The sequence below is a fragment of the Globicephala melas genome, chromosome 19 (assembly GCF_963455315.2).
Source record: "Globicephala melas chromosome 19, mGloMel1.2, whole genome shotgun sequence".
Classification (NCBI taxonomy): domain Eukaryota; kingdom Metazoa; phylum Chordata; class Mammalia; order Artiodactyla; family Delphinidae; genus Globicephala; species Globicephala melas.
In genome coordinates, this window is record NC_083332.1 from 34,254,831 (window position 1) to 34,269,870 (window position 15,040).

At 39.3% G+C, this 15,040-nt stretch overlaps 1 protein-coding gene across 1 annotated transcript in view; it reads left to right on the forward strand.

Annotated features, from left to right (window-relative positions):
• AMFR (autocrine motility factor receptor) overlaps window positions 1-15,040 on the forward strand; it is a 40,542-nt gene that overhangs the window by 8,628 nt on the left and 16,874 nt on the right. Inside the window, exons 3-8 of the mRNA XM_030848037.3 lie at window positions 2,500-2,664; window positions 4,022-4,174; window positions 6,884-6,924; window positions 7,090-7,222; window positions 9,224-9,357; window positions 10,204-10,314. Of these exons, the coding sequence (XP_030703897.1) occupies window positions 2,500-2,664; window positions 4,022-4,174; window positions 6,884-6,924; window positions 7,090-7,222; window positions 9,224-9,357; window positions 10,204-10,314 (737 nt within the window). The remainder of the gene's footprint in view (window positions 1-2,499; window positions 2,665-4,021; window positions 4,175-6,883; window positions 6,925-7,089; window positions 7,223-9,223; window positions 9,358-10,203; window positions 10,315-15,040) is intronic.

A 15,040-nucleotide genomic window follows, 5' to 3' on the forward strand; every position in this document is an offset into this window, starting at 1 on the left:
CTTATCCCAGTGGTAAGACACAGGAACCTACTACATTAAAAGTACAACAGTGGCCTCACCCCTTACGTATCCTTTTCAACCCAAATCTCTTGTTATTAAATCAGCTGAGGTCCTAGTTTAGAGTTGAAATGCATTTACTGTGTGATTGAGCCTTTGGATGCTATTAAGGGCAGGACTCTTTGTTTTCCCAGAAATTTTTCATTAGTGAGTATTCAGTACTTTCTCCAAAATATCGACTCCAGAGGTCTCCCAGATGGGATCAGTAGAACATAGAGGGTTTTTTGGTAGGATACAGAAGCTTTTTTTTGATGCTTCTTTCGTTTTCAAGAAAAACTTTTGACTTGTGGGCCAGAAATTGGTCAGGCCAGGCAAGCAACCTAATTGCTGGTGGATTGATCTGGCACCAGTGGGCCTTACATACTGCTTTCTTTTTCCTAAAATGTTAAATATCAGTTCAAAATTTACAGAAAACATAACCTTGGAGTATTATAGAGATTTTTCAAATACCTGGAGGTAATCATAATGGGCACATTTGTCACTCAACTCTACTTTCAGTTTTTTCAGTATAGATCACATCTTTCATGTTGTTCAGTGATGACAGTTTTTTGACCAGTGTCATCCAGTAGCATTTATTAAGCGCCGTTTTTTTTTTTTTTGCGGTATGCGGACCTCTCACTGTTGTGGCCTCTCCCGTTGCGGAGCACAGGCTCTGGACGCGCAGGCTCAGCGGCCACGGCTCACAGGCCCAGCCGCTCCGTGGCACATGGGATCTTCCCGGACCGGGGCACGAACCCGTGTCTCCTGCATTGGCAGGTGGACTCTCAACCACTGCATCACTAGGGAAGCCCTTAAGCACCGTTTTGAGTTAGAATGCTACAGAATTGACATGGGTTTACTCTCTGGGTGCTTAAACTTGAAGAAATAGAGTAATGCTAGAGGCAAAGACATTGACTACCTAAAATTGGACAAATATTCAACGGTTAAGTGGCAGTGTAGAACAAAGAATTTTTTAAATGCACTTACTGCCTACTATGGCACCTATCTAAGCACCGTACATATATTAACTTACTGAGTTACCCCAGCTATTTTATGAGATATACGCTGTTGTTATAAGACCCGTCTTATAGATGGGGAAACCAAAGCCTGGGGATTGTAAGTAACTTGCCCAAAGCCACACAGCAGATAGATGGTGGAGTGAAGGTTCAGAACCAGGACACAAAATGTTCTAGGTTCACTCATGCTTTCCTGCCTCAGATCTGGAAACAGACATTCACCAAGGATTCCTAGTTCATTTTGTTCTCTGAACAAAGGGTGTACAGTCAGAGTACAGTGTTTTAAAGTTCTCAAAATAACTCTTATCTTTAAATAGTCACATTATCAATTTGTTCCACATGTAGGTTCAATTATTTCTGTTTTTATTCAATTTTGCTTTTCTTTCTAAGTTTTTGAATTTGTGAAACATTCACATGGTTCAAAACTATACATAAAAGTATACTTAGGAGCCATATTTTCATCCTTATCCTCTGCACTCAGTTGCCACCACTCCCACAGATGGCTTGAGGTATCTTTTAGTATCTGTTGACTAGACGCCCCTCATTGCCCTCTTTTTCAGGATAGTAAAGATTTTTAAAACTGGACATCCTCAGTGTAAGAAAGAGTACAGTGAAGCAGATATACTTCTGTGGGAGTGTACATTTATATAACTTCTTTGGAAATCAGATGGATGTTACTTATTAGAAACCATAACAATATCCGTAAGCTTTGATTCTGTAATGCTGAAAAAATAGAAACTTGTACAAAGATATTCATTGTAACATTTTCTGAATGGTGAAAAAAACATTTCGGTGTCCATGTGTAACCACTAAAGTGGTCTTATTCAGACAGTATTCATTGGCACTGGTAAGGTTCTCACAATATAAGTGAAATAAAAGTATACAAAAATCAATGTTTTACATTTAGGAAGAAAAATGCATAAAAATGTTAAGGCATCATTTTTGTTTTAATTTTCTTTGTACTTTTTCATACATTATTGATTATGGCTGGCAAATGAGCATATGTTATTTTTGAATCTGAAGGATGTTTAAAAAAAAAGGAAGAAGAATGTCCAGTCTTTTTCTTTTGTTTGTTTTAAAAATCTAGAGAGTAGAAATATTAAAAATGATACTTGTAGCTCTCACCATTCTTTTTTATTTTGTGTTAGAAGTATATGTATTATTAATACATAAGGTACTAAACTAATATCACTCCCCTTTTAATGGCTAAAATTTCATAACTAAGGAATTCAATCCAAAATCTATAGATTACTTTCTAGGTGTCTTCCCTTTATTCTTCAGAGGGCTCATTTTTTCTTTGCCTTCTATGGATATTTTCTTGTGGACAAGTGTTAGAAAGCTGAGAATAGACTATTTTCTCCTTAGAAGCCAGCTTTTGTTATGTTACCTTCTCCTTGAATGGGTTAGGTATAATGGTAATCACCTTTATAAATATTTTTCTTTTTAGCACCTCAAAGACAAGTTTTGGAATTTCATTTTCTACAAGTTCATTTTCATTTTTGGTGTGCTGAATGTCCAGACAGTGGAAGAAGTGGTCATGTGGTGCCTCTGGTTTGCTGGACTGGTATTTCTGCATCTGATGGTTCAGCTCTGCAAGGACCGGTTTGAATATGTAAGTTTTTAGCCAAGCTCTTTTCCTGCTTAGGCACACATTTGCCAGGTCTGAATTGTGTAATATGAATGAGCCGTGACACACATGTGCAGGATAGCTCTCCCAGGGAAGGCTCCTGGATCAGGTACCTCCTACCTGTTTCTTGAGGAACTTTCTGCAGCAGCCAAGGAATGCAGGAGCAGTGTCCCCTAGGGAGGTTTCCTTCCCCTCCCCAGTAGTGTTGCATTACAGCCCACGTGAGGTCAAATCACCTACACAAACTGTTTTGATCACAGTGCAAGGAAACTTTAATATATAAACTGAAAAAAAGCTGGTCTCTTCCAGACGTTTTCTGTTCTAATCTCCTTCCATTTTCCCCCTTCTTACTCTGGTTCTTGGAGCCCTTCTTTCTGACTAGCTTGCATTGTTTCCACCCTGGGCCAGGACTGAATTAGCTCTCTTGGCTTCCTTGGTCCCTGGAGAAGTGAACCTTTTCTGTCTGGGTACAAGATCTGCCTGTTGGCTTCAGAGTTGTGTGGGTGAATCTTCATTTGTTAGTAGTCCCGAACTAATCTCGTGGATCCCCAGTAAATGGACGCCTACAATCCTGCCCCTCCATTAAACCCACTCCACAACCCTGCTTGCCCCTTTCTTTACCCAGTCCTCATGGACCATGGTGGTCCTTGCACGTCTGTGTGAGTTAATCTCAGTTCCAAAGCCTTCAGCTGTTTCATAATTCAGCCCCCATCCCAGGCCATGGACAGGTGCTTCTGACCTCCCCGACTGGTTTGGTATCTACACCTTCCTGCTCAGGAGTCACAGCTCCAGGCCTTCCTTGCCAAGCTGTATACTGTTAACATAGCATTATGGTAGTCAGTCTGCACCTGGATTACACTTCAGTTGTCCTAGCCGTGAACGGGCTAGGAATGTCCTCCCAAGTGACTTTGAGGGATTAGGGCTAGAACAAAATTGTGAAAGAACACAACAGAATGTGGTGCTGCCCTGTTGAAGTTGAGTCCTGTTGAAGCCAGAAGAGAGAATTACATTCCTTTGGCAAATTGTTTCTAGAGGTTTATAATCCCACTGGTAGGAGGATCCTTGAGAATTTGAGATGCAAATATAATGTATATTCCATAAATTAAATGATAAAGATCTCAAAATATCAGCTCATACTCATATTTAGGTTGGTTGGAGAATTTTGACCATCTGGTAATGGGATACTTTTCGGCTTCCATTTGGCCGTGCGGCTACGCACAGATCTCCAAGCAAAGACACCAAGGTTAACCTTGAGTTTAATTAACACTGCCATGCTTAGTCAGGTTTAATTAACACTGCCATGCTGAAGAGTGAGCTTCCTTCTCCTGTTTTGCATTTTTAGCTTTCCTTTTCTCCCACCACACCGATGAGTAGCCATGGTCGAGTTCTGTCTCTACTGATTGCTATGCTGCTTTCCTGCTGTGGATTAGCAGTTGTCTGTTGTGTCACAGGCTACACCCATGGGATGCACACATTGGCTTTCATGGCTGCAGAGGTAAGATGCAGAGACGGGCTTTTGCTCTGATTATGTTCCTATGTGTTTTCAAGGAAGCTAGAGGATTATTGACAGATTATTTTCACCCAGGGTGGATATCTGGTCTTCATTTTAACAAGCATTTTTTGAGTTCCTTCGTTTGGGGTTGGGTATTGGTACTGATTGCTTTTACATATGTTATTTCACGTAATCCTTGCTACAACATAATAAAAAGTACAGTTGACCCTTGAACAACGTGAGTTTGAACTTTGTGGGTCCACAAAGTAGTAAATTCTACAGTACTACATGGTCCCTGGTTGGTTGAATCCACAGATGCAAAGGAACTGGATACGGAGGCCCGACTATAAATCATATGGGGATGAACTCCCATATTGCCCAAGGGTCAACTGTAATTATTTTTGCCGACATTTATATAGTGCTTACTATATGCTGGGTATTGTTCTAAATACCTTACATATATTGACTCATTTTATTATTCCTGTTTATTAATGGGGAAACGGGCATGGAAGGTGAAGTGAATTGCTTAAAGTTCCAAAGTGGCAAAAGTAGCACAATCCAAGTTCTGTGACTTCCAAGTGGGAAGGGTTTTCTCCTTAAGATATTGTAAACAATGATTGGTAACAATTAGTAGGGAAATATCCTGTAATTGGTTATTTTAGATAGGCCATAAATTAAGATTTTATAGAATAATACAATGTATATGCAAACTGTATTCATTGTTTTGAAAGAATAATCTGAGATATTCATGTATATTTTAAAATTTACTTTTAAACCCTTTCTGAGAATATTAATTTCTGTTCAATAGAAATCAAATTTTTCGTATGTTCTTTATATTCAGTGGCTATATTTGCTTTTTTCCTCAGGCCAAAGGCAAAGTACTTTTATCTTGTCCATAATTGCTATTATTAATGGAAAAAATGAAATAATAGATATCTAATATCAATATCAGTAGATAGCTAATATCAAAATACTGAGTTTGAACTACTAATTGGGAATTGTTAGAATAGGGTTAAAATTTATTTTGCTTAATAGCATTCACTTCAGAGTATAATATAGTAGTGTAAGAAAAATAAGGAAAGAACATTTAAGTACTTAATAAAAACATTTGCAATCCTAGTTGAATACTTTCTGTATATGAAAGGTATACAAATGTAAAAAAATATGTTTAAAATTTTATTTACTCTGATGTTAATTAGTTTGCTTTAGATATATTTTACTATAAATCACCATTTGAATGATACTGGGTTTTCCTTTTTTGTTTCTCTAACTTTTAATTAGTATTAGGCCAAAGTTTGAAAAAAGGTATACCTAAAATTAAAGACATTTGAAATAGGTCTGTTGGGTCATAGGGCATATTTTAATTTTAGCTCATTAATTTTTTTAAGATAATTTATGTTACAGATTTGATATTTTGAACTAAATCATATTTTTATGTTTATAGTGTTTCTCTTCTATGTAAAATATTTTCCATTTGTAAACGGGAGTTTCCTGATCTCAAACATAAAGAATGTTAACAGTTTTATTCTGCTAGATTAAGAAGAAATTTTTCTTAGTATCAGTTTCTTTAATACAGAATACTATGAGGGTCTTATTTTGTTATTGATTTCCTTCATCTGTTTTCTTCTGTGTGGGTGAAGGGGGTGCAGAAAGCATTATATAGAGAGCAGGGATTCATATCTAGGATAGTAGTACCTAAGCTGTACCTTGGGTATAGGGTCACCAAGTATTCAGACACCCTCTTAGGATAATCAATTATGGTTACTTAATGCAGTATAAAAAAATGATTGTCAAACTCAGTGACCTCAAGATTGTAGAAGGCATGCCCAGGAGATGGACAGGTGTAATTGGTTGCCACCTATTAACAGGAAAATGCTCAATATAAGTTGTTTCTAGGTCATGAAAATATTCCATGGAAATTTGAAGCACATGAAATAAAATGGTCGGTAACTTGCTTTTTTTTTCTTTCAGTTTTAATGAGATATAATTGACATACAGCACTGCATAAGTTTAAGGTGTACAGCGTAATGACTTGACTTACATTTGTTGTGAAATGATTACCATGATAAGTATCATCGCATATTCATACCCCCAAAAATGTTTTTTACCCTGTGATGGAAACTCTTAGGATTTACTCTCTTCACAACTTTGAATTATACCATACAGCACGGTTAACTAGAGTCATCATGTTGTACATTACATCCCCAGGACTTATTTATCTTATAACTGGTACCTTGTGACTACCCTCCTTCAAGTCCCCGACCTCCAACCTGATTTTTTTTTTTTTTTAAAGAAGATGTTGGGAGTAGGAGTTTATTAATTAATTTATTTATTTTTGCTGTGTTGGGTCTTCATTTCTGTGCGAGGGCTTTCTCTACTTGTGGCAAGCGGGGGCCACTCTTCATCGCGGTGCGCGGGCCTCTCACTATCGCGGCCTCTCTTGTTGCGGAGTACAGGCTCTAGACGCTCAGGCTCAGTAGTTGTGGCTCACGAGCCTAGTTGCTCCGCGGCACGTGGGATCCTCCCAGACCAGGGCTTGAACCCGTGTCCCCTGCATTAGCAGGCAGACTCTCAACCACTGTGCCACCAGGGAAGCCCCCCAACCTGATTTTTAATTGAACTGAGAACTTTTATCACTTTGTAAAAGTAAATTTGGTCTGAGCAATCCTAAATTTTACTAAAAAGAAAAAAAATCTCTCTTTTTTTAAATAGTCTCTTCTTGTGACAGTGAGGACTGCTCATGTGATTTTACGGTGAGTAGCAATTTGGGAGGGTGGTGACGGAGGTCTACTCATACAGTTGATTTTAAGATACAGCATATAAAAAATTTATAAAAATGTGACTGTAGTATATCATGTTTAAAACAAATTCAATTGTAACAGTAAATCATTAACATGATTCTTCTCTATTCACTGCAGATATGTAATTCACCTCTGGGACCTCAACCACGAAGGAACGTGGGAAGGAAAGGGAACGTATGTCTATTACACAGATTTTGTCATGGAGCTCACTCTGTTGTCCCTGGACCTCATGCATCATATTCACATGTTGGTAAGTTTCCCAGAGGGAGCTCTAACAGACAGCTAAGTTTTTTAGAATCAGGAACCCTGTTTAGTACAGCGTTTAACAGGTGAAACATTTGTGGATGACCCACTTAAAGACTGTAAAAACGACGCAGCTGTTCCCCTCCCTTTTTTTCCCTTTTTTTTCTGGCCAACAGGTATAAAGCAGTGTGGAATGAGTTTGGTGCCCAGCTCAGGAGGTGTTTGCTGTCTAGGAGACGTAGGTGACTCTGCTGACCAAGTCAGTAGATAATGTTTTTAGCATGAAATTAGGGGAATTCCTCTCCTCATAGTTTCCGTGGCTTCTAATATTTAACAGTTACTTTGTAGGTGGTAAAGGGAATTCCCACAGTGTTAGCTACTTCATGGATTCATAAATTTTCTATCTTTGTAATTAAAAACAAAGTCTTTATTCTTAATTCCTCCTACTTCATTGTTTACATTTTACTTTGGTGTGCAAGAAATCACCATGCTGAAAACCTGCTTCATTGGTTTAGCACTTCAGTGATCTGTGAATGGCGAGAATCAACATATTTGGTGGGCAATTTATTTAAATTGTAAGCCTATCAAAGTAGAATTTAAAAATTTTTGGGTTAAACGTAGAGCATTTCTATAAGTCTACTTTTTAAAAGTAACTTTCAGGGCTTCCCTGGTGGCCCACATGCCGCGGAGCGGCTGCGCCCGTGAGCCATGGCCGCTGGGCCTGAACCTCCGGAGCCTGTGCTCTGCAACGGGAGAGGCCGCAACAGTGAGAGGCCCGTATTCTGCAAAAAAATAAAAACTTAAAAAAAATAAAAAATAAAATAAAAGTAACTTTCAAAACATACTTTAAAAAAACAAGGCCCCCCCAAACAAATATCCAGAGATAACTGTTGACATTTTGTTGTGTTTACTGCTTCTTTATATATTCAAATCCATACATTCATCAATGGAGATCGTGTATTGGGCATATAGTTTTGGCTTTTTGTAGCTAGTATATTATGTACATCTTCCTATGCTAGCAACAATTCTTTTTTTTTTTTTTGCGGTACGCGGGCCTCTCACTGTTGTGGCCTCTCCCGTTGCGGAGCACAGGCTCCGGACGCGCAGGCTCAGCGGCCATGGCTCACGGGCCCAGCCGCTTCACGGCATGTGGGATCTTCCCGGACTGGGGCACAAACCCGTGTCCCCTGCATCGGAAGGCAGACTCTCAACCACTGTGCCACCAGGGAAGCCCTAGCAACAAAATTCTTCTAAATCATTTTAATACCTTTAAGATAAAACTTCCATGGCATAGAGGTGCGATGATTTAATTGGAATATACCATACAGCACTGTTAAAACTATAGTCATCATGTTATACGTCTATCCCCACTATGTATTTATCTTATAACTGGAAGTTTGTACCTTTTGACCACCTTCCTCCTATTCCCCCACCCCCAGCCATTGAACAGCCTGCTCCCATAATAGAATATTTAGATTGTATTCAGTTGTTTGCTACTTCACATCTTTGCACATACCTTTTTTTGTCACGTATTAGTTTTTTTAAAGTACTTTTATCCTTTTTCACTTAAATATTATTTTCCCATGTAATTAATCTTCAAAATGTTATATATAAAATACAATAATAGGATATAATTATATTTTATAATAAATATAATGAGTATATAATGTTACATTGTATGAGTTTACAGTATAATTATCCCCCTACTGGGCATTGTGTCCATTTCCTGATTTTCTGTTTTATAATTGTATGGAGGGGCATCATTTTCATAAAACTTTAAAATTTCTGATTAGTTCCTCAGGAAAGATTGCTGTTGATGGAATGACTAGGCCAAAGAGCTTGTACGTTGTTCAGGGCAGTGAGAGAAATACGCGCGTTTGCTTTCTGCATGACTGCTCCAGTCACCTTCGCCCACAATTCAGAGCGTCTGTTGCATACCTCACTCTCAGCAGTAGCAAGTTCACATTCACTTTTATTGTATATTTTATTCTCTTTCCCTCTTGTTAAGTTATTTGGCAACATCTGGTTATCCATGGCCAGCTTGGTCATCTTTATGCAGCTGCGTTACCTGTTTCATGAGGTACAACGTCGAATCCGCCGGCACAAGAACTATTTGCGAGTGGTTGGAAACATGGAAGCCAGGTAAGTAAGCACAAGTTGACGTTGCTCATGTTGACTCATTTGAGATCTTTAATAATAATAGATCCCAGATTATACGAGAACGTGCTTTTGTAAACTGTTAACGGAATGGTGAAGAGTATAGGCTCTGGAGTCTGACTGCCTGGGTTTGAAGCCCCACTTAGTTGCCGTGTGATTTTGGGCAATTTACTTACCTCCCTGTGCCTCAGTTGCTTAAGTCTAGGGATGAGAGCAGAACCTTCTTCCTGGAACTGTTGGGAGGATTCAATGGGATAATGAAAGTAATATTACTTAGAACAGTACTGGGTACATAGTACGTGCTCAGTAAAGATTAGGTTCTTTTATTAGGTCATTATTTTTATCATCATTATTATTAAATGGATGTTTCGTTTGGCTTCTGCCCTTTTTCTTCCTTACTCATGCGTGCTCACACACACATACTCTCTCTCATACTTTTAACCTCAGTGGAGGAGGTACTCACTCCTTTATCCTGAGGCTAAACCAAGCCTGAAAGTGTGAGATCAATGGGTATCCTTTTTGTGTCCAAGGGAACAGTTTGGCTCTCTGAGGGGTCTTAACTCCTCTGATTTACCCAGAAATGTTCGCTTAAGTCATCACTAACAGGAGCCATTGTTAAGACAGAGTCAGTTTCTGTGTATAGATTTTTTGCTCTTTGGTGGGCTATGAAGAGAATGCAGGTGTAGTGTTTTGCGTGGGTGGAGAATTTTTACTGAACATGATTCCTCTGTAACTGTGCTGTTAAAGGTGAAGTCTATGAAGTAAGTGGTGCTCGGTATTTGTGCGTGGAATTGACGGAGATCCCTGCCAGTTGCACTTTGTTTTTTGCAGGTTTGCGGTTGCAACTCCAGAGGAGCTGGCTGTCAATAACGATGACTGTGCCATCTGCTGGGACTCCATGCAGGCTGCGAGGAAACTGCCCTGTGGACATCTTTTCCACAAGTAGGAGCTTTGCAAAGGGTCACATGGGACTGGTGTTCTGTCCAGGGGCATGTGGGTGCTTTTTGTGCTGGGGCTTAAGACCAGCCTTAGCCAAGGAGTGGGGACGTTCCCTCAGACTGGCCGTGGTGCTGGTACTGAGTGGGATGGGGAGCTTGGGTGTGTCTTCCTTATTCCTCAGCCTCTTCCCTACACGGCAGGACTGTTCCCCACTCACAGGTTGCCATCTTAGTTTCTGGGTGTGTTAGCTATCTTCATATTCCTTCTCCATTTAAGTTCTGAGATATAGCAAATACGCCTGTAAGACTTAAAGAGGTGGGGGGATCCTTGCTTTCTGACAGCTTATTCCCTATTCTTACCCTGGTGAGAATATATATCTTTGCATTTTGCACATGCCCTAAGGCAACATAAAAAAACACACCAGGGAAGTGTGCTGAGATGGGGATCAGATGAGAAGCACTAAGCAGTCCAGAACTGTGACTGTGTTATCAGGAATTAGAAAATGGGATCTTCTGCAAACCTTCATGACTGGACTAGATCTGTGTGTGGTACAGGCTGTTCCGTTCTCACAGAGTCCTGTTGTCTCTGTTGTAGTCCTCACTGCCTTATATTATTCATTTTTAGAGATCTCACAGGAACTGTGTCTGTCTAACCTAGATCATTCTGTTTATAGATTGGATGTTTTTGGTGTTGATGGACCTTGAGGTATCTTTTGGCCTTTTGTTCTGTGGTCAATTTTGCATATTGAGAAAGTTATAATCTTTACATCTTTAATCTTCCTTTCCTTATTTTGTATTCCCAAATGGTTTTTCTTTTCCTTTTTAATATTACAAGGACTTTGGAGCTGGAGTATCAGTAACTCAACACATTTCTTTCTTTCTTTCTTTCTTTTTTAATGTGCTGGGTGCTGTGTTGGGTTCTGGGGAATTAAATTAAAATGACAGATGTGGTCTTTGCTTTCACGAAGCTTTCAGCCTAATGGAGGAGACTGACATGAATTAACCACACGCGTTTATGAGCATGTAATGATGAATTGAGATAAGTGCTCTAAAGAAAAGGAACATGGTCCTTGAGAGCTTGTAACAAAGGAACCTGACTCCCACCTGGAGAAAGTGACTCTTGATGATGAGTAGGAGTTAAGTCAGCAGAAGAAGGGATCAGGTGGAAGAGCAGTTGAGACAGAGGGAACATGTCTGTAGCAGGAGGGAGTGTGGCGTATCCAAGGAATTAAAGACAACCCATGTGGCTGGAGCTCAGAATGTCAGAGGAGGAGTGGTGTTTGCTGAGGCAGGAGAAGCAGGCATGAGCGACCCTGCAGGGGCTTGAGGGCCACTTGACGGGGTTAAAGTGGGGGCTCGGGGTCAGGGATGCAGTTTGAAAAGATCAGGGGGACTAGTTAGTAAGGGCTGCAGTGGTTCGGGTATGTGCTGAGAGGAGTGTGGATTGGTGTGGTGGAAGTGGAGCTGGAGGAGGGTGGACAGACGTGAGAAGGATTAGGAAGCACGTGGTGCTAGATTGGCTGTGAGAAAACGAGGAATATGAGGTGTTGGGGATTCTCCTAGTTTTGCAGCTGTGTGATTGGATGGGTAGTGGTGCTGATTGATGAGGTTGGAAGACCAGAGAATTCACACACATTTCTGAAAAAACTTTCAGGTAGTTCCTAAGGAGCTTGGGGACAGTTTGGAAGACTAACTCAAAAGAGTGTATTTCACCCCAGAAGAAATGTTTTCAATCACATGATTAGATTAATTTTAGGATTTAATGTTTTTGGTTGAGGCAAAATTCACATGACATACAATTAACCATCTTAAAGTATACAATTCAGTGGCATTTCGTGCAGTCACAGTGTGGTGCAGGCCACCGCTCTTCTCTAGTTTCGAAACCTTTTCATCACTCCAGAGTAGTACCTCATAGTCATTAAGGTAAGTCACTACCCACTCCTCCCTCCCCGTGTTACCTGGCAGTCACTAATCTGCTTTCTGTCTCTGTGGCTTTGCCTCTTCTGGACAGTTCATGTGAAGGAAATCATATAATGTGTGACTTTTTTGTGACTGGCTTCTTTTACTGAGCATAGAGTTTTCAAAGTCATCCAAGTTGTAGCATGTATCAGTACTTCATTTCTTTTTATGGCTGAATTTAAATTTTTTAAAATAATAAACAATTTGTTTATCCGTTCTTCCATTGATGGATATTTGGGTTATTTCCACTTTTTAGCTATTGCAAATAATGCTGCTATAAACATTTGTGAACGGGTATCTGTTTGAGTACCTGATTTTCTTTTAGGTATATACTTAGGAGTGGAATTGCTGAGTCACAGGGTAATTCTATGTTTAACTTCTTGAAGAACCACCAGACTTAGCCACAGCAGCTGCACCATTTTATGTCCCATCAACAATGTATGAAGGTTCCAATTTCTTCACATCCTCACCAATATGTATTTCTGTTTTTCTTATTATAGCCAACCTAGTTGGTAGGAAGTGGTGTTTCATTATGGTGGGTTTTTTATTTTTTATTTTTTAATTAATTAATTTATTTTTGGCTGCATTGGGTCTTTGTTGCTGCGCGTGGGCTTTCTCTAGTTACGGCGATTGGGAGCTTCTCTTCGTTGTGGTGCGTGGGCTTCTCATCGCTGTGGCTTCTCTTGTGGAGCACGGGCTCTAGACGCGCAAGCGTCGGTAGTTGTGGCTCACGGGCTTTGTTGCTCCGCGGCATGTGGGATCTTCCTGGACCAGGGCTCGAACCCGTGTCCCTTGCATTGGCAGGTGGATTCTTAACCACTGTGCCACCAGGGAAGCACTATGGTGGGTTTTTTAAAATGATAATTCTCAAATGTTATGCTTTAATTGTGGTAAAAAAAATACATACATAACATAAAATACATAACATAAAATTTAGCTTTTAATCATTTTTTTTTTAACCATTTTAAAGTGTGCAGTTCAGTGGCGTTAAGTACATTCACATTGTTGTACAACCTTCACCACCATCCATTTCCAGAACTTTTTCATCTTCTGAAACTGAAACTCTGTACCCATATAACAGTAACTCCTCAATCTCCCCTTCTCCCCAGCCCTTGGCAGCTACATTCTATTTTCTGTCTGTATGAATTTGACTGCTCTCACACAGTAGCGCATCGTACAATATTTGTCCTTTTATGTCTGGCTGTTTCACTTAGTATGATGTCTTCAATGTCCATCCATGTTGTAGCATGTGTCAGAATTTCATTCCTTTCTAAAGCTGAAAAATATTCCATTGTGTGTATATATCACATTTTGTTTATCCATTCCTCTGTTGATGGACACTTGGGTGGTTTCTACCTTATGGCTATCGTGAATAATACTGCTGCGAACGTGGGTGTACAAATTTCTTTTCAAGACCCTGCTTTCAATTCTTTTGGGTATATACCCAGAGGTGGAATTGCTGGATCATATGGTAATTCTATGTTTAATTTTTTGAGGAACCATCATATGGTTTTCCATAGCGAGTACACCATTTTACATTTTACACTAGATAATAGCCATCCTGAGGTGTAAAATGGTCTCTCATTGTGGTTTTGATTTGCATTTCTTTAATGACCAGTAATGCTGATCATTTTTTCACATGCTTGTTGACCATTTGTGTATCATCTTTGGAGAATATCTATTCAAGCCAAATTATCCTATTTTATTTGGGTTGTCTTTCTGTTGATGAGTTGTAAGAGTTCTTTATGTATTCTGGTTACTAAACCCTTATCAGATGTATGATTTGTGAATATTTTCTCCCATTCTATAAAGTCCTTTCACTTTTTTCTTGGTAATGTCCTCTGATGCACACGTTTTAAATTTTTAATGAAATCCGGTTTACCTATTCTTTCTTTGGTAGGTCATACTTTCAGTGTCAAATCTAAATCCATTGCCAAATCTGGGGTCATGATAGTTTTTTTCTAATAGTTTTATGGTGTTAGCTCTTACATTTAGGTCATTGATCCATTTTGAGTTAAATTTTGTACATGAAGTGAGGGTAAGGGTCCAACTTCATTATTTTGCTTGTGGCTGTCCAGTTGTCCCAGCACCATCTGTTGAAGAATCTCTTTTTTTCCCCATTGAATGGTCTTGGCATCCTTGGCAAAATCATTTGGCCATAGACGTTTGAGTTTATTTCTGGACTCTCAATTCTGTTCCATTGGTCTATATGTCTATCTTTATTCCAGTACTATGCTGTTTTGATTACTGTAGCTTTGTAGTAAGTTGAAATTGGGAAATGGTGCATCTTCCAACTTTTTCTTTTTTTATATGTTTTGGTTATTTGGGGCTCTTTGCAATTCTATATGAATTTGAGTGAGGAGCCGCTTTTCCATTTTTGCAAAAAAGGCCATTGAAATTGAATAGGGATTGCATTGAAACTGTAGATTACTTGGGGGGAAGATTGCTATCTTAACAATATTGTTTTCCAGTTCATGAACATGGGATTCCTTTCCTTTTATGTAGGTCTTCTTTAATTTCTTTCAGCAATCTTTTATAGTTTTTAGTGTCAAGTCTTTCATCTCCTTGGTTACATTTATTCCTAGGCATTTTATTCTTTTGGATACTGTTGTACATGGAATTGTTTTCTTAATTTATATTTTGGATTGTTCCTTGCTGGTGTATAGAAACATAACTGATTTTTCATGTTGCTCTTTTTTTTTTTTTTTTGCGGTACGCGGACCTCTCACTGTTGTGGCCTCTCCCGTTGCGGAGCACAGGCTCCGGACGCG